The sequence below is a fragment of the Echeneis naucrates genome, chromosome 15, assembly GCF_900963305.1.
Source record: "Echeneis naucrates chromosome 15, fEcheNa1.1, whole genome shotgun sequence".
In the NCBI taxonomy this organism is placed as follows: Eukaryota; Metazoa; Chordata; class Actinopteri; order Carangiformes; family Echeneidae; genus Echeneis; species Echeneis naucrates.
Window position 1 is genome coordinate 11,585,626 of NC_042525.1, and position 17,720 is coordinate 11,603,345.

At 41.1% G+C, this 17,720-nt stretch overlaps 2 protein-coding genes across 3 annotated transcripts in view; both read left to right on the forward strand.

Annotated features, from left to right (window-relative positions):
- The window catches only part of adam12b (ADAM metallopeptidase domain 12b), a 65,284-nt gene extending 56,212 nt beyond the window's left edge, over positions 1-9,072 (forward strand). The window contains exons 18-23 of one of the 2 annotated variants that reach the window (XM_029520854.1): positions 756-864; positions 1,196-1,382; positions 2,194-2,302; positions 3,629-3,880; positions 7,693-7,862; positions 8,763-9,072. In XM_029520854.1, coding sequence (XP_029376714.1) covers positions 756-864; positions 1,196-1,382; positions 2,194-2,302; positions 3,629-3,880; positions 7,693-7,862; positions 8,763-8,814 — 879 coding nt within the window. In that variant the 3' untranslated portion in view covers positions 8,815-9,072. The remainder of the gene's footprint in view (positions 1-755; positions 865-1,195; positions 1,383-2,193; positions 2,303-3,628; positions 3,881-7,692; positions 7,863-8,762) is intronic. The other variant, XM_029520855.1, reaches the window with a different exon arrangement.
- A 3,223-nt stretch (positions 9,073-12,295) lies between these two features.
- dhx32b (DEAH (Asp-Glu-Ala-His) box polypeptide 32b) lies at positions 12,296-17,512 on the forward strand. The gene is made up of 11 exons (XM_029520857.1): positions 12,296-12,577; positions 12,710-12,903; positions 13,485-13,860; positions 13,936-14,172; positions 14,328-14,424; positions 14,507-14,656; positions 15,408-15,599; positions 15,682-15,822; positions 15,948-16,138; positions 16,492-16,682; positions 17,236-17,512. The coding sequence occupies exons 1-11, from the start codon at positions 12,296-12,298 to the stop codon at positions 17,408-17,410; spliced, it is 2,226 nt and encodes a 741-aa protein (XP_029376717.1). The 3' UTR covers positions 17,411-17,512.
- Positions 17,513-17,720: the final 208 nt, after the last annotated feature.

The following is a 17,720-nucleotide window of genomic DNA, read 5'->3' on the forward strand; positions in this document are numbered from 1 at the left end:
GCTCTGTTCAGAAACATTGGTCTGTTGCCTATTCAAGAGGTGTTTACAGTTGTAACTTTTCTGATATATCTAGGTATTGGCACGAAAAGTGGAAGTTGTGTTAAATTATGTATTGTTTTGCTGTAAAGAAATAGGTGACATGTCACATTTCACATTTTGTGTAATGTATTCAGATTCTACTGGGGGGATAATGGCTCCCTTTCCCACTGATTAGATTAACAGATTGTGTTTTCACCAGTGTTTGTCCAGTTTGCGTTCTAGTGCAATTTCCCTTCATGCTTGGAAAACACCCCCAAATCATACCTCCCTCTGAGCCTTTCATGCCTCCTACCCTAGTCAAGATGGGTCCATGGCTTGAAGGCAGCAAAGGCACATGACTGTACGTCTGCGCTAAATGTAAATCCCCTACAGATGCTGTGCTCCCTTTAACTGACAGCTGGACCACATTAGAAGCTTTTACAGGATGGACTCTACCATACACATGTTTTATCTATTATAACACAGACGGGTCCTTGTACGCACACGCAGACATTCAGCTGCTGATATTTTATTTTGAAATTCACTTAGACAAACGAAACAAGTAGTTTGTTTTGACTTAAAAAAAATCACCAATTTCACTTTTGGGGCCAGAGACTTTGTGGAAGACAGAGAATTGCTATGTGTAGACTTTAGATATTTGGAATACAAATGCCTTTTCATACTATTTAATGCAAAACAAGATTATGTCATGAACCATAAAACATACTTGTTTGAAGGTGTGTAACAACAAGAAGAATTGCCACTGTGAAGCACACTGGGCCCCTCCATTCTGTGAGAAAAGCGGCTTTGGTGGCAGCATTGACAGTGGGCCAATGAGACTTGCAGGTAATCAGGAAGATTTAATTTCTGCTCTCTCTCTCATCTAATCAGAAAGACCACACCATTTCTTCACACCAAACTGCACTGATGCACTTTGTACATTGTACTCTTTATTATGTGGTCAGGATAGCTTTTTTTTTTTTTCCTTGAACATCACAACTCCTCTTCTTCCCAGCAATTACACTGAGCCCATACGTTACACTCTGTCTGTGTAAGAAAATAGATGTTAGTCCTGAAAGGTAGGACTCGAAATGAGCAGAGCAACCTGACTAAATCTGTGCTGTTGACCGTCGCCTAGCTGTAACGGCCCTTGCGTCATGTCCTGTCTGTGCTGTAGATGTGCGTGTGTGTGTATTAATGTGCGTGTTGTCATATATGGCATCAGCCGACAGCGTTGTCATTACTGTGACAATCCTGGTTACCTTGGTCAGCCTCCTCGTCACCACCATGATCATCTTTCTGAAGAGGAAGACTCTGCTGCGACTCCTGTTCACGAATAGGAAGAGCACTTTGGAGAAACTCAGGTGACGCATCATTCCATGAAACAAAGGACAACTAGTGAGCTTAACATATTGTGAGGCTTCTTCGAGTGTAGCAAAAAAATAAAAATAAACCTTCAGTGATATTACATCACAAGTAAAGTTCTTTCTGCTGTCTTGTTTTAAAGGATAATTGTTCATTTACATTTTAAAGCTGTAATTCATAAATTTGAAACAATTTGCGGTAATGCTTTACACTCATTTCATGCCATCATATTATACAGTCAAAACCTTGGACATATTTCCCATGCATATAAATAGGAAAATGTGTCCAAACTTTTCAATTGTGTGTGTGTGTGTGTGTGTGTGTGTATATATATATATATAAAAACAAACACACACACACACACACACGATGGCAATATAATGCAGAGTCTCCATTATTAGTTAGCTTTTTCATCACATTATATTTTATGCATTTTATGCATTTCTGGCTTTACTGCACCTTGTCTGCACAAGCTTGTTGTGCAAAGTTGTATTTATGTAAATGAAAGCATCAACACAACACAAAGCTGCTAACACTTTATTTTATAGGTGTATAATTTCCAGGAGAGAAAACTATGTAATGTGGCAGAGATGCTGGGGAAACGGAGACCACCAACCAGTGGTCAAAACATTTTGATTCAAATGTTCCTGATGAGTGGACAGAAATATGTCCAACTCATGAGAAAAGCAATGAGAAAAACCTAGATATATACATCTGCCATTTGTAGTAACTGGTACCCATACAGTGTTGGTTTGTGTCAGACCACATCTCAAGATTTATGTGGTTTAAGTAATTTTATTTTGCTTACAGATCTGTGCAGGCCAACAGGCCGAGCAGCCCCATTAGAGCTCAGTCCATGTACAGGCCCACACCTCAGCGTAAACCTCCACCCAAACCCTCTGGAGCCAGCATTTATAAGGTGTGTAATCCATATAGGTGAATGTCGTTACATTTCATATATTAACTGTATCTGTACATGTCAGTGTGTCGGTTTTTGGCTGCCACAGGCCATTTGATTAGATTTTTTCCTAATGATACTTCAGTTAGAGTTGTCATTCTTCCAGGCTTGTTTGACAAAGTATGATGACAGTAAGCTGAATGATTGATTCAGCATCATGGTATCTCCCGTGTAGAAATATTAATTACGGCGCTCTTGTTGACAGGGGGAAGAGAAACTTTAATTGAGAGATTGCTTTTTTAAATGAGACTCCGGATGCTGTCTTTTTTTAATCTCTTTAATATTTATGATGAAAGGATTTTTTTTCAGCAGGGAACAGAGTTGATTGATTCAACCAGAGGAAGAAAATAGTTTTTGATCTTTTATTGGGAATGATAAGCTCACAGAAAAATGAGAAACTTGAGAACTGCATTTGTATGACACGCAAAAGTCACATGCATATATACGTGTGTATATATGATCTACCGTGTGTTTGCACTAGCTTATATCTCTAGCAGTTGTGAATAAAAGTTATAACAAACATGATTTTTGAGATTTCCTTGTTTTTAGTAATGCACTGTCGATAGAACAGCCACTTCAGTCACTCACTGGTGTGCACATGCCAATCAGCTCTCTCTTAATACATCAATGTCCAGTGCGTGTGTATGTGTATGTATTGTCCAGCAGCCAAATTCTTTCTGGCAATTGTAGGTGTTACTGGTTTGTTTTGGATAGGAGGTGCAACAGCTGGCCAGGCCATGTGGTCAGACTCTGGCTTTTACAGTTTCAGCACATCATGTTAATAATAATGTTATTTTCCAGTTTTATGACTCTGACATCAGCTGTCTCACACCAAAGAGGGCTTTATGGCTAAACTGGAATTTTACTTTTTATGCCTGCATTACTCCACAGTGTCTCAGGAATAAGATTTTCAGTTATCACAAGACCAGGCCTCCAACTTCACATTGTTTTTACAAATATTTAATGTTTTTATTTTATAAAGTAATCTGCCCTAAATAAACTATTATTGACAAAAAATGGTCGACCATTAATTTTTAATTTATGTGCTGATCAAGGCTTTTTTTTGGGGGGGGGGCACATAATTATGTTAGAGTGAGAGTGGAAGAAAGGAGGTTTATAGTTTTAAATAATAAGATCAAAGATGGTGTTATTTTTCTCAAACCCTTGAAGAGAACACAGGCATCAATAACGCCTTCCCCTCTGTGACAACACCTGCTCGAAAAGAAATACCCACATCCCTGCCCTAACACATAACTGATGGATTAACTTCCTCTTTCTTCTTTACAGCCATCTCTCCTGAGTGCTGAGCCTCTTTTGCCTCAACACGACTTCCACTCTCACAGCCTGCGCAGACTCCCCCTCTACCAGCCTCTCCACATCAGCCAGCCCATGCCAGTGTCTCTGAGTGTGGGCCAGCCCACCCTGCCTCCTCTCCCAGCCAACCACAGGCTCCTGCCTACCCACACGTCCCTCTCACCACCTCGAGTGCCACCTTTTCTCAGTCTGCCACGCCAGCAGTCATCATACAGAGTGGATCAGGTTTGTCTGCACCAATGATGATGATTGATTGTTGTTTTGTTTTGTTTTGGTTTTTATACTTATCACAGACTCGAGAGTTCATCAGTTTGGTAAACTTTATTAGTTTTACAGTCATTAATTAAATGTATATGTTAAAAATTAACTTTTTTCCTGATGTCTAACTATTTCTCCTCCTTCATGTTGGCTCATTTTGCATCTTCAAAGCAAGGTCAAGGTGGTGTGTTGCTGGCAAATCAGACAGATAAAATAAACAAGAAGGAGCTGTGGTCTCTCCGCATTACATCACAGTAATGTAACTTCAACAATAAATAAAGCAGAAGTGCTGGATTACCTATATTGTCTGATTTTAAGTCAGTGATTTTCTTAGCCATATTGGAATCAAGAAAAACCAATGAGATGGAATGGATGGCGGGAAATTAACCTGAAAACCCAGCGGCTCTCTCAAAATGTTCAGCACTAATGGTCTGAATGGTTAATGGTCTAAGACTTGCACAACCACCTGTACAGTCATTTTTAAAGATTGTAGCAAAGTGCTGGACAACTTTTCTGCACTGCAGATGGCTTGCTTGCGTACATATTGACTGCAAAATTCAATCTGTCTACTTCCCTCCTTGTGGCCCAGCTTGTGAGTAAGGTACTGCATTCTGCTGAGCCAGCAGTATTGGATACAGCCGAGATAGTAAATCCATCTGTGTGCTCTGGTGGTGGATCCAAATCCTGATCCATTCGTGTACCAGCACAGCGAGAAGGGCTGCACTGGATGTCAGCTGAGTGCAGTGAAATGACACTTTGTCCTTTTTGGATAAAGAGCAAACATAATTCCAGGTGTGTGTAGGTTTTATACTGACAGCCTTAGTTGATTAGGTCAGCAGCAGCAGAGGTGAAAAGTACATTTACTCAAGTACTCCTCCAACCACAGTCACTACCTGTACAAATTAATATTTCACACACAAACTCAAGCTTATAAGATATATTATTAGCGACTGACCTGAGTTTCAGCTTCTGAGTCTGTGTGATGGTCATATCCAGTTTAACTCTCTTGGACTCACAAGTTGTGAAACAGTTTCATTTAAATGCAGTGTGAAGGCTGGTATAGTCCAGCAAAGATTAGCGTTCCCAGCCATACTGCAGCAGAGCATTTCTTTTCCAAAGAGCTCATAACCCCCCCGATTTATCTGGTGATCCTCAAAAAGGCCTGATCCTTTGAGAGAGGCTGAGAGCCACTGGACTGTACACTACCTTAATGTATCAATAGCACCTCAATCCTATTTGACTTTAGAATGCTACTTGTGCACTGATGAATATATATTAACAATTTTAAGCAGATTTTGAAATACAGGGCCACTTGTGTGAGTATTTGTTCTTTGCTGTGTTGGTATTTTGGCTCAAGTAAATGATCCGAATATTTGTTCAGCAGAAACAACTGGCAGCTTCCCCAGGTTAGGATGGTTTTATGGTGTCCAGCATATCGCCCTTGATTGTTGTGGACTTGTGCCAATTCAAGATGCACTTTAGCAGAAAGGCCATTGTTTGCTTTATAAATCGGCCAGTCACTGGCCTGCCAAAACAATGAAACCCTGCTACCAGCTAATATCTATTAGTTCATTTCACTGTAGTGGAACAGATGGAGCAAGTAGAGACACTGCATGTAGGTCAGAAACTGATTCTGAATGTAATAACAGGACAGCAAGGAGTTAGAGGACATCAATCCTGAAAGAGAAACAAGCTTATTGTAATACTTGACATAACCTCACCTTCTTTCAAGTGTTCTTCCGCAGTCATCTGCCTGCATGCTGGCAGCATCTCATTAATGTAGAGGGGTCTCTAGGAGAATTAAGCCCATCCTGGATTTATTACGATGAGGTGGTGAATGAAAAGAAACCAGTGTGAGGGCTGAGAATTTTCAGAAACAGACCTGCTTTGTGATTATCTTCATTGTCTGAAGGAAAAACACATGCCAAATGCCTTTAGAGTCAAATAAATGTGTGTAAATAAACCCAGTTCAGGTGCACTGCAAAAGCAGACTGCGGCATCACACTGCTGAGGAGTGAAAGTCGTGTCTTTCCAAAATGCCAATTTTTTAAGAACTTAGAAAAATAGCTTTGTTTCTTGGCTAGACGACTGTGCATTTTTCAGTTCCTCCTGAGGGTTTTGAAAGGTTCTTGTAAGCCCAAGGCTCATAGATCTTTCTCAAGCCAGGGTACAGTGCAATCCTTCATTTTGAATTAAGACATGTGAGCACCACCAAGACTCCAGTTTCACTGTGAAGTTTCCTGCCAAGAGCTGCATTAGAATACACATGGGTCTTGGATTATTCTTGCATTTGAGTGGATGCATCTGTCCATTTACATCTTTGTTTTCCACTACATTGGGGAAAAAAGGCAGATTTTGTATGTTTCTGGAGAGGGAGTTGTTCCCTGAGACTCAGTGGTATACAATTTACACATGTAGTGGTTTGTCAAGCGCGAATGTCTGCTTGTTGATTTCAGTGTGGGGTACACTGTTTAGAAGACCGCTTTAGCTCCAATCAATATTAACAAAGATTCCTCTAATGGGCTGTCCACACGGAACCAATGCAGATTTATACTAAAACAAACCTGCTGTTCCTTTTACAGTGCTCAGCCTGATGGAAACATCGTACCGTTTCAACCTCTGTGAGGCAACTTGTGTTTTTAACTGCCTCAGAACAGCTTTGGGGCAAATATTGTGTAAAATAATTTTTTCTTCTTATGAGAAAAAATGTTGTATGACATGAATTAATTGTTGCATTAGACATATGATGTATGGTTGTGTGATGTCTTCTTTCAGATATGGTTGAAATAGGCTGTGTGCAATTAATGCTTAATTTGTAACAGACAACTAATTTAAATATTCATATTGCTCTGCTCTGCAGAGCAACTGCTCAAATATGAATATTTAACGGTTTACTTTATAACTTAACTTTATATTATTGTGAATTTACATTTCTAACACTGGACAGTTGTTCAGAGAAAATCATGTTGGTAATTACGATTTAAAAGTCAGAGATAAAGAGCAAATTAATGGAAAATTCAACTTAAATATTTGTTGTACATTTAATATTCACATTTTCTTTACTTAATCTAACCTACACAATACTAACATGCACTACAAAAGCACACTCTCTTTACGGGTTATTTGGTTAGTTAAATTCAAATGTGTTTTTGTGTGTTGAGTCCTCTGGGTCACACAGGTTTACAACCGATGTTGCAAACTCACACACAACTTGGCTTTATTTGTCTGTGCTTTAAACCTTCCACCTCTCCAAGTCTTCGCCATGCATGAGGCGGAAACTTTTTTCCCCCTCTGTGTGCAGAGTACGCTCAGTCCGTGGATTCGTGTGTGTGTGTGGGGGAGGTTTTGTGCGTGTGTGTGTGACGGTAGCCAGATTCCTGGTAGCAGATGTTTATCACTGCCTCGCCTCCTCGTCGTAGATTAGTAACACATGATGGCACCTCATTCAGATAACCTTCTGCACACAGGCAGCTCTGCCACTGACATGCTGAAGACAAGGAGGTGGTGTCGGGTTCATCTCATGTTAGTGGCAGCAATTCAGAGAAGATGCTGATAACACAGTGCCCTCTAGTGAGAAGTGTGTGCTCCTGTCCACATCTAGTCTCTACATCCTATTTGTGTTCACGGGGACATACAAGGAAGCTATATTTAGGTTTCCATGATGAAGCTACTATGCTCTGTGGTGTTTTCTATTGTTTTTTTTTCTATTATTAATATCAGTCAGCAGGTATTGAGAATTCAGAGCTGATGGTCTTAACTTGACTTGTCTTGTTTTTCAGGACTTTGAGAAGCCCAGTCCCCCCCAGAAACCCCTTCCTGCAGACCCACTTGGGAGGACTTCTCAACAGAGTTCCACAACAGCAGGGGTCCACATGTCCGGCACGGGACCCCTCCCCATACCTATCCCCACTGTTCCCAGGCCTCCGCCCACCATCCCTCTACCCAGCAGGTCAGTGCACCACGACAGTGGTCATATCTCACACAGGAAATATTCAGCATTGTTGTCTTTGGCTCACTGTTGAAGTTACATACTTAAATGTTGGTTCTAGCTTTATTCAGACTTAAAGAACCAACCAAAGTGTTGCATGATGTTTGGAAACCCACTTTGGGTTAGTCGAGAAAGACAATAAGCATCTTTTGTTTTAATGTTTCCACAGATCAATTATTCATTAATGGCCATCATGAGCATGAGGGACTCTCACTCCCTTTTTTCTCCTAATAGATTTTCTCATAATTTTCATCACTTTCTTACACTCTTGTGACTCATTAAACTCCTATTTGCTCACATGCAAAGTGCTAACTGTTTGGCTGGGTGTTCATAGTATCATAGTTATATCCATCCATGCAGAAGTACTGTTCTAATTATTATTGTGATTTCACAAGTGTTTTTCAACCTTTGTCCGACCTCACCAAGGAGGTAGAAAACTTTTTGTTGCAGTGTTTATTTTGGCTGGGCCTAAAGAGGATAGAATTATCACACTGATCTTTATACAGCAAATAAGACATATTTAATATCGCTCTGTATTTGACTTTGTTCTGCTGAATATTTACATGAATCCAACTAAATCAAATCAGACTTTTGCTACTTTGGAAGTGTAACAAAAATACTACACTGAGTCAAATAATGATGTCTTTAATTGAATATGCCTCATGTTTATTCAGACACAGACATGTGAAATGAGATTAAAGTAACTAAGTCTCCAGGCGAAGTTTTTGCATAAGTGCACCTTGAATACACGCCTGAAAATAAGGCGTGTGGTGTGTCATTGATTGGTAGCAGTTATCCACCACATGAGTTTCTTTGCTGACGTGATGACATCATGTGCTCACGTTTCTGCTTCTTTTTCAGACCAGTGCCGATGTTGCCCTACAGACCACCAAAGACTCATAAGGACTGCTGAGCTCTTGATGTCATGGATGAGTAGATCTTCCATTAACCGAAAGAGACTTCTTTGATTTGCACTAAATACTGACACATCTGTAAGACAAGTGTCACAGAGTTTCTGATGAAAGGAGGCTAATGTTACACCTCCGTGTTACGCCTCTAAAAGGTGCTTTGTTGTCCTTGCTCAGGTACCAATGAACTATTTATCTATTTAACTATTTAACTTCAGTATTGCCAGTTTGTGCACAGATCTCTAATGAAGAGCGATTTCTCTTTGAGGAACCGAAAGAAATGTGGCATCATTTAGGAGATTTCTTTTGCATTTTTAGATGGTTTTTATATACTTTTTCTCAAATGAAATGCTGAAATATATGATGCCCCTTTTTTTTTTTCTTTTTTTTTTTTAATATAACCACTCAAGTTGCTTGAATAGTAAAAGTGCAAAAGGTTTGTTTTTTAGACTTAAATGTGAATAAAGGGAAGTGGGGTATAACTCAAGTTTGCTGAGAAGCTTGTGGGTCATAGAGCGGTGTTATTTATTCCGTTTGTCATATTTACATGATGTATCCAATACCAAATACATATTTTATGTCCATGCCTCCATGGTGCTAAAGAAATGGATATTAATCACATCTTTTGTTTGCTTAAATACAAAAAAAAAAAGAAGAAAAAACTGCTGTTCCAACAATTCTCTAGTCAGATCAGTTTAATTTATGGTCTCACACTCAGTCTTTATTTCCTTATAAGTTCACTCTGGCAGTGAAGTACAAACAGGAAAATCTCTTCTCACACGTTTTACACGGGCTCTGACACACTGTTTGTGGCATGTGCTCTCCTGATCCTGCCAGACGCTGCAGAGCCTCAACAGCTTACTGTGTTCCAGCAAATTACACCAACACAAAATAATTCAACTTTAAATCTGCTTTTTGTATGTCTTAACATTTACACTCACTTTGTGTTTGAGCCAAGTGGGATGATTTCATCGCTGAGAGTTCTCCAAGCTCCTCCTCAATGGACCAACACGATGCTTCACCATATCATTCCCATCTTTCTTTCTTCCTTCATCACATTACAGGGGTTGATTTTGTATGCCTGTGATATTCTTGAACTCTGATTATTCATGCGTCATTAACATGCCGTTGCACTTTGAATTTGGCACTTTCTTTGATGTAATTTGTTGTTGACTTGCTGGTTTGAGAAAAGGGATTCAGCTGTTGAGATTCTGTGAGTTCAAGTCTCTTTCCCTTGTCAGTGTCCTATTTGGATTATGCAGTATATGGTATATGCAGTGAATCCACTCGCAGGTTTTTTTTTTCCTCTCTCTCTCCTTACCACTCAAAAAATGATTTAAGTCAGTACAGCCCTGCAGATATGCATTCATGTAGAGAAGTGCAAGTAATGTTTTTTTCTTTGTTTGAAAAGTGTTCAGCGGTCAGGGCAGCTGCTCTCTGCTGAGAAATATTTGTTAGTGCTGTGTCAGTTAAATGTTAAATGTTTATGCCATTTGTAAATCCTAAATGTATTGTGTTTATTTGCATAACTGTAACACGTTTAAAAGCCATTGTAAGGTGTAAATATGGTATGTCAGTAACCATTTGTCTTCTTTTTATGTTGTTTTTTTACAGTAATATTAGAGCTTCTTGAAGGCATTCCCCAGTCACACTATGTGGTGAAAACATGATTTTCAACATTTTAAGCTCGAACTTTAGGCCAGAGACAAAGTTTCAGGGCGACATTCAAACTGAGAGGTTTGATTGATGAAATCAGAGCCAAATAAAACTGCCTTCATGACTGTTTTAACTAGTTGTTTTAATTTCATTCTCCCTTTTACTGAAACAGTTTAACACTAAGCCTGTTAAATAAGGGCTAAAGAGGAGAAACGTTTTCACCATTTGACAAGCGTGAATCATTAAAGGATACCATAATCATGTTGTTGCTTAAGATCAGTCTGCAAATTCCAGCCCATATCTTAAAAAAAAAAAAAAAACAGGTCACAGCAAGAGGTCACAATCTCCATATAAAAGGTGAAAACTCATAAAAACAGAAAAGGTGACAACAAAAAAAAAAAAACTAAATATAGTTACATAATAAAGCATCCAATAAGCAGTACATGTCCTCTTTGAATGTGTATGGGCCTGTTCTTGTTCAACACTGCCATCTGTCAAAGCACTCTGGTCATTACAACATTTGTTATATCTTCAAACAGTGATAGCAGGATATAAATGATGTTTAATTTAAATAGAAAAGAATTTTGCTGAAGGAAAGCTGAGAATGGGAGGTAATGCATTCAAGTCTTGTTGTACTTGATGCTTATTTGCTTCAGTGAAATTTGCAATGCCAAATTGTTAAAAAGCTAAAAATAAAACCCTGCCATCAAAATGTAAAATTAAAATGATAAAATGCACTAAAATTATTCAGAGTAAAAGAGCTCACTGCTGTAACTGATATGATATAATTAGTATATGTCATTAGATTATTATTATTATTGCTTGTCCATCAATGCGAGTTTTGCTCTCAGACCACTTATTGTTTTCTTTGTGGATTAAGCTGCTATTTTCTTCATGAATCAATTAATTGCTTTGTTTTTGGCTGAAAATGAAAAATTCATTCAGTTCTTCAGACCGATTCATCAAAATGCTTGTTCATCCAACATGATAAAAATTTTAAGCAAGATAAAGTGAATAGTTTATTAATAAATAGAAACAAAGACAAGACAAGACAGTTCATTTTTGAAAGAACATTTAAAACTTGTGATAAAGCTGTCAGATAATTTCTTGGGAGTGAAAAGGTGAAATATCTCCCTCTGAATCCCTTTGAGCTTAACTATGACTGCAAGTCTCCACTCCGGGATCTGCTGTCAACAGAGGGGCTAATTACTTCAATATTAATATTAATATTAATATTAATAAGGGTTTCAGGGTAGAGAAGCCATAAACTGTTCTATTAAATAATGTCTTTATAGTTAAAGTACATTTTTTATTGCTAAATAAACAGACATTTGTGCTAACCTCCATTGGTACTCATAATCTGGGATGATTCAATTTATGCCCCCCCCCCCTCACCCTTTTTGGATGAAGACATCAATTCATCAGTTTGATCCGATCATTAAATTCTAAATTACTAAATTAAACCAGTTGGTAAATAAATGTATTGCACATTATGTGCAGCTTGTGTCCTTTGCATATGAGCCAGTTCTTTTTGTAAACACTGGGCTCCTCTGAGGCCCTGCCCATCTATCTTTGTTCTCACACCATTGTGTGTGTGTGTGTGTGTGTGTGTGTGTGTGTCATCAGCTTCTGACCGCACTTCTATGGGATTAATGGCCACATGACAACACTGGGCTGGCCGCCTAGTGAGCCTTTCATTTGGCTTCACTTGGGAAAAAGGGGCTCTGTGTGCTGTCCAACAGCTTTCTGAGAGCTGGAGGCTTTTCCAAACTCCATTCCTGTGGATCTGTAAATGAAGTCTGAACTGCACAGACTGGGAGCCCAGGCATGATGGCGCAGGACATGAGCAGTTTAACTGGAGAACACTACTTTGAGGGGAAATCACACCTTTGTTCAGACACAGAAGCTTTGAGCCTCGGGGACAAAGAGTACAATGACATTTTGCAGCTAAATCAGTTTGATGGACTGCCTTATTCCTCCAGTTTTTATAAACTGCTGAAAGAAAGAAAAGAGCTTCCAGCGTGGAAAGCAAAATGTGAATTCATGGAGACTTTGGCCAAAGGACAGTTTGTTGTTGTCAGCGGGTCTGCTAAGACTGGAAGGAGTTCTCAAGTGAGTACTGTTGACATCTGACACCTCAGATTGAACCAAGATGGGGCAAAAAATGTGTGCATTTTAACTTAGTAAGAATGAAATATCCGAACCCTGGTCCTTCCAACTTTTTCCCCTGTTCTTCTGAAACAGATTCCTCAGTGGTGTGCTGAGTTCTGCCTGGCAGTCCAGTTCCAGCATGGAATGGTGGTCTGCACACAGATCCACCCCCAGCAGGCTGTGGATCTCGCCCTGAGAGTGGCTGATGAGATGGATGTCAACATTGGCCACGAGGTCGGGTACAGCGTCCCCTTGGACACATGCTGCACAAAGGACACCGTCCTCAGGTATGTCCAAACACCCTGTTAGATACTTTAAAATGACAGTGGATTCTGATTCTGCTCTCACTGAGTCTCTCCCCTCTTGCCGGGTAACAACAATGTGTAGTGAGGACAAAGTGCTCAATCCCAGCCCCCCCCCCCCCCCTTCTTACTCTCAGGAGAGCACTGAACAAAAGGCTGGAGGGCGCTCTGCTTGGGGGCTGCCCCACAGCTGCCTGGCTCCCTGCTGGCCCATATGTCACACTCCCTCATGTGGGTCCCTCATCAGTCAGCTGGGGGGGGTGAGCACATTGAGGGGAGGGGGACAAGATAAACAGGCAGCCGGCAAGTATGAAAGCTTCCACTCCCCAGACTAATTAACAGTGTAAATTACACTAATGGGGGCAAAGCTGAAGTGTAGACAAAGTAGCTTTCATTAAGATGCCATTCTGAGGTTTGCTGAATGGATTTCCTGAATATAATGGTTCAGATTCACAGCCAAGAGGCACAGAATTTAATAAACCTGCTAATTTATTTCAGGCTTTTATGAATTTCAATAGAATTGCATAATAATGTTTGTCAAATATCTGTTTTATCACTGGCCACAGGTACTGCACCGATGACATGCTGCTCAGAGAGATGATGTCGGACCCTCTGCTCGAACACTACAACGTGGTCGTGGTGGACCAGGCCCAGCAGAGGACGGTGGCCACCGACATCCTGCAGGGTCTGCTGAAGGACATGGCCCTCCAGAGGCCGGAGCTCCGCGTGGTCCTCCTCACCTCGGGCGAACCCGGACCAAAGCAGCTGGCCCATTTCACCGGGTCTGCTGCGCCTCTGATTCGCCTGCAGAGTCCTGTCGCAGGGGAGACGCTTTACAGCAGCACAGGAGACGGATACTTCTGCTCTGCTCTCCGTCTGGTGCTGGAGATCCACCACTCAGGGGAGGGAGGAGACGTGATTGTGTTTCTGGTGACCACACAGGTGAAGAGCAGCACAACATGGCCGGATAAGTTGGATATAAATTTGTCTTCTGACCTTCTTCTCTGCTCACATCAGGAGATAGATGTGGCCCATGACATTCTGTCTCGTGAAGCACACAGCCTGCCACCTGACCTGGGTGCCCTCCTGCCAGTCCCTGTGCATCCCGGGAGACCTGGGAGTCTACCGGCAGGGGCTGAGACGGACACAGGCCGGACACGCAGAGTTTTCCTCACATCCAGCCCCAATGAAGACTTCTTCTGGGCCGTCAGCTCAATAAGCTTTGTCATTGATGCTGGCCTCGAGAAAAGAAACGTGAGTTACATCTTACTAATAAAAATTAAACTTATATATCCAGAAAAAAAATTTTTACAAATATTTGTGTGATTTGTGTGTACAATCTTCTGCAGCTGTCGGATTAATGTAAAGGTAAATTCAGCCCCTGTCCACACACTGTGATACTGCTACAGGTTTACAACCCCAGGATTAGGACAAATTCAGCCATCATTCAGCCAGTCAGCAAAGCTCAGGCTGAGAGTCGCAAACAGCTGCTGACAGGTCCAACAGGTGAGGCAGCGTTTTTTATGAGAAGCTCCAGCTGCCAGTTCTCTGCTGCACATCTTGTCTAAAAAGTCTCTTTCCTCAACAGGCAAGTGTTTTCGTCTGTACCCAGAGGACAGGCAGCTTCCTGCGGAGCTGCGTCCACAGATCACTGACTCTGACATCACTTCCACTGTGCTCTTCCTGAAGAGGATGGAGATTGCTGGGCTGGGCCACTGCCACTTCATTGACAGGCCAGGTGAGATCCACATGGCATGACAAATTGAACATTGTTGTCAGTTTGCGCTGCCTAAAGCCCCCCGTTGTTCCTTAAACTTCATAAGCTCAGTGATGATAATTTGAATTTTGGTTTCAGCTTGTTCAGTCGTTCCCTTTTGTTCTAACAGACAGGAACTTTTTATTGGAGGTCATTGAGCCGTGGCTCAGCTGAACTGACAACTCCTCTTCTGACAGCGTCCTTTCAGAGCTGACCTTCTTCCCCGTGCTTTTGTTCCTCTGGACTTATTAATTCCTACTAACATAGACACACACACAGTGAGCCTCCCATTAGTTGATTAGAGTTTAGTGTAATACAGGGCATCTAAATTGGATTTCATTCTTTCCATGTCTACAATTTTTTTCACTGTGATCAAAAACATGCAGTATTGTGAACACTTCCTGCCCACAACAGAATGATCTGATTGTGTGTTGTGCTGCATGACAGAGATCAGTGAGGATTATAAACCCCAATCTGCTGCTATCTTTTCACTGCCCTCCATCATTCCAGCACAGTGTGTGGAGATTGTCTCAGTGGGTCACCACTCTGGATTATATTTCAGACAACATGTAAACAAAAATAGTCCACAACACTTTTTTTTACATGGTTTTTTCCCAACGGATTTGGTTCCTAATTTTCACCCAATTTATTTATTTATTTAGTTTATCTTTTTCGTTTGAAAAAAAAAAAAAAAGATTTTTGATATGTAATCCTAAAAATCTTTCCCACCCAGATCCTGGAGGACTGATGCAGGCTTTGGAGGAGCTGGACTACCTGGCGGCTCTGGATAATGACGGCAACCTGTCTGAGATGGGCATCATTATGTCTGAGTTCCCTTTGGAGCCGCAAATGGCCAAGACTCTCATTGCCTCCTGTGAGTTTGACTGTGTCAGTGAGGTGGTCATCATCGCTGCGATGCTAGCAGGTAACACACACACTCCCAGGCCACACTTTCTGTTGTCTCATCTGGTAAACAATTCAATCAGAAGTTCTTGTGGATTTTTCAGCACCAACTTGCTTCCTGGTTCCCTCAGTGGACCTGAAGCTGGAGGCCAGTCAATGCCACATGAAGTTCCAGCACCCGGAGGGAGACCACTTCACCCTTATCAACATCTACAAGGCCTTTAAACAGTGCCAACAGGATCCGTGTGAGTTTACAGAGTCCAACTAAACAAGTTTAAAATGGCACATTAACAAGAAAGCAATAGTCGTTCTTTGACTCTGCTCTCCTATTATGCTCTATGTGCCTCTGTGCGGTCGTCCCGTGTTATAGACTGTAATGTGGAGAAGTGGTGTCAGGATTTCTACCTGAACCACTCTTCTCTGCTGATGGCTGATGCTGTTTGCACCGACCTCACTGACACTCTGCAGAGGATCGAGCTGCCCATCTCAGCGCCGGCCTTCAGCTCCCGGACCAACACGGTCAACATTAAGAGAGCGCTGCTGGCAGGTTTCTTCATGCAGGTCAGATAACATCACTTTATTACTCCACCCGTCAAAACACACACAGTCCTCCATGAGAGTTGCAAAGGCTATGTAACTGGGGCAACGTGTGGAGTGTAATCGTGTGTATCCAATAAATATACACAGAAGTGAATTATTTTCCCTTCAGATGAACACCTCACTGCACTTCTAAATGTTTAACTGCAGAAATAAATTTTCTTCCAGGAATTCAGCCTTTGACTTAAAAAAACAAACAAAAAAAAAAAAAAAACTCTCCAAACCAAAATGTAAAATCTGACTTTACGGATGCCTCTTGTGTTTATGTGTGGCTGTCTGGAATCCATCTGACTGTGTGTGGTTCTGTTTTTGCTCAGGTGGCTCGGGATGTGGATGGATCAGGGAATTACTTCATTATGACCCATAGGCATGTGGCACAGATTCACCCTCTGTCCGTCTATGGAGCCAAGAGTCCTAAGCTGGGTCTGCCGGAGTGGGTGCTGTTCCATGAGCACTCCTTCTCTGAGGACAACTGTCTCTGCACCGTAACCCAAATAACCCCAGAGGAGTACGTCTCAGCCTTGTCAATATTTCATTCATTTTTATTTGTGCACTTGTTTGGCATCAACATAACTAAATAACTCCTGTGCTCCACTTGATTCATTGTCTTGTTATTATAAAAAAGCATGCGGACCACCCTCATACATTCATATTTGAAAAACTGAACAAAACATTTCCTTTTTCCTTTTGGACTACATGTAAAGCCCCAGTTTGGCATTGACTGGTTGTGGTGGAAGTGGAAGGGAAATACCATAATCCTGGTCTTTGGTATTTGCTGGTCACTGAAGGGATTAGGGATTGCACAGATCTGCAGCTTAATGGAGCAGGAGACAACCCTGCAGTCTTTTCTGTGATCTCTAAGGCTCCAGGTCCTGAAGCGCACAAACCAGTTCATTACAACTAAAATTACATGAGGCCCTGCTATAATGTCATGGAAGCCCCTCAAAACTAACTGGAACAAATCCAAAAATATAATCAGTTGCATTCAACAACATCATTTTTTCATTGAAATGACTCTAGATTATTTAACAATAGTTTTTTCATGTTCTCTCCTCATCCAGGTTCATTCAGATGGCACCACAGTATTTCTTCTACAACCTCCCACCGAGTGAGAGCAAAGACATTCTCCAAAACATCTTGAACCACAGAGCGCCTCATTGCCAGGAAGAGACACCTCCAACCTGTCAAGATGAACCCCAAGAAGACCTGACCAGCGAGCGCTGTGTCATACAATGACTGACTGACCTACTGGAGCTCATTGCCGGTAACCAACAACTTTTTGCACTATATTGCACAGCAGTACACTGTAGTTCATTTCCTATACAATTAGAAACAATGTTAAAGGAACAGGAAGTGAGGCACTCAGTGGAGAACTTTTGTAATTACTGAGGATAATCTGGATACACACTGATCAGCCATTGGACACCTGGACCCGACCTTTTCAGGTTTGTCTGTAATTAATCGACGAGTTGAGAAGATGCTTGCATTTTACTGAGCAGGATCACATTGTTGATATATCTTTGTCGTAAATATTCTTGATTTTTCT

Bases quoted from the DNA above. Each gene is read 5' to 3' on its own strand.
- dhx32b (XM_029520857.1), top strand. From the start codon at position 12,296: ATGGCGCAGGACATGAGCAGTTTAACTGGAGAACACTACTTTGAGGGG. The intron at 12,578-12,709 runs GTGAGTACTGTT...CTTCTGAAACAG, and splicing joins AGACTGGAAGGAGTTCTCAA to ATTCCTCAGTGGTGTGCTGA. The intron at 14,173-14,327 runs GTGAGTTACATC...ATACTGCTACAG, and splicing joins CTGGCCTCGAGAAAAGAAAC to GTTTACAACCCCAGGATTAG.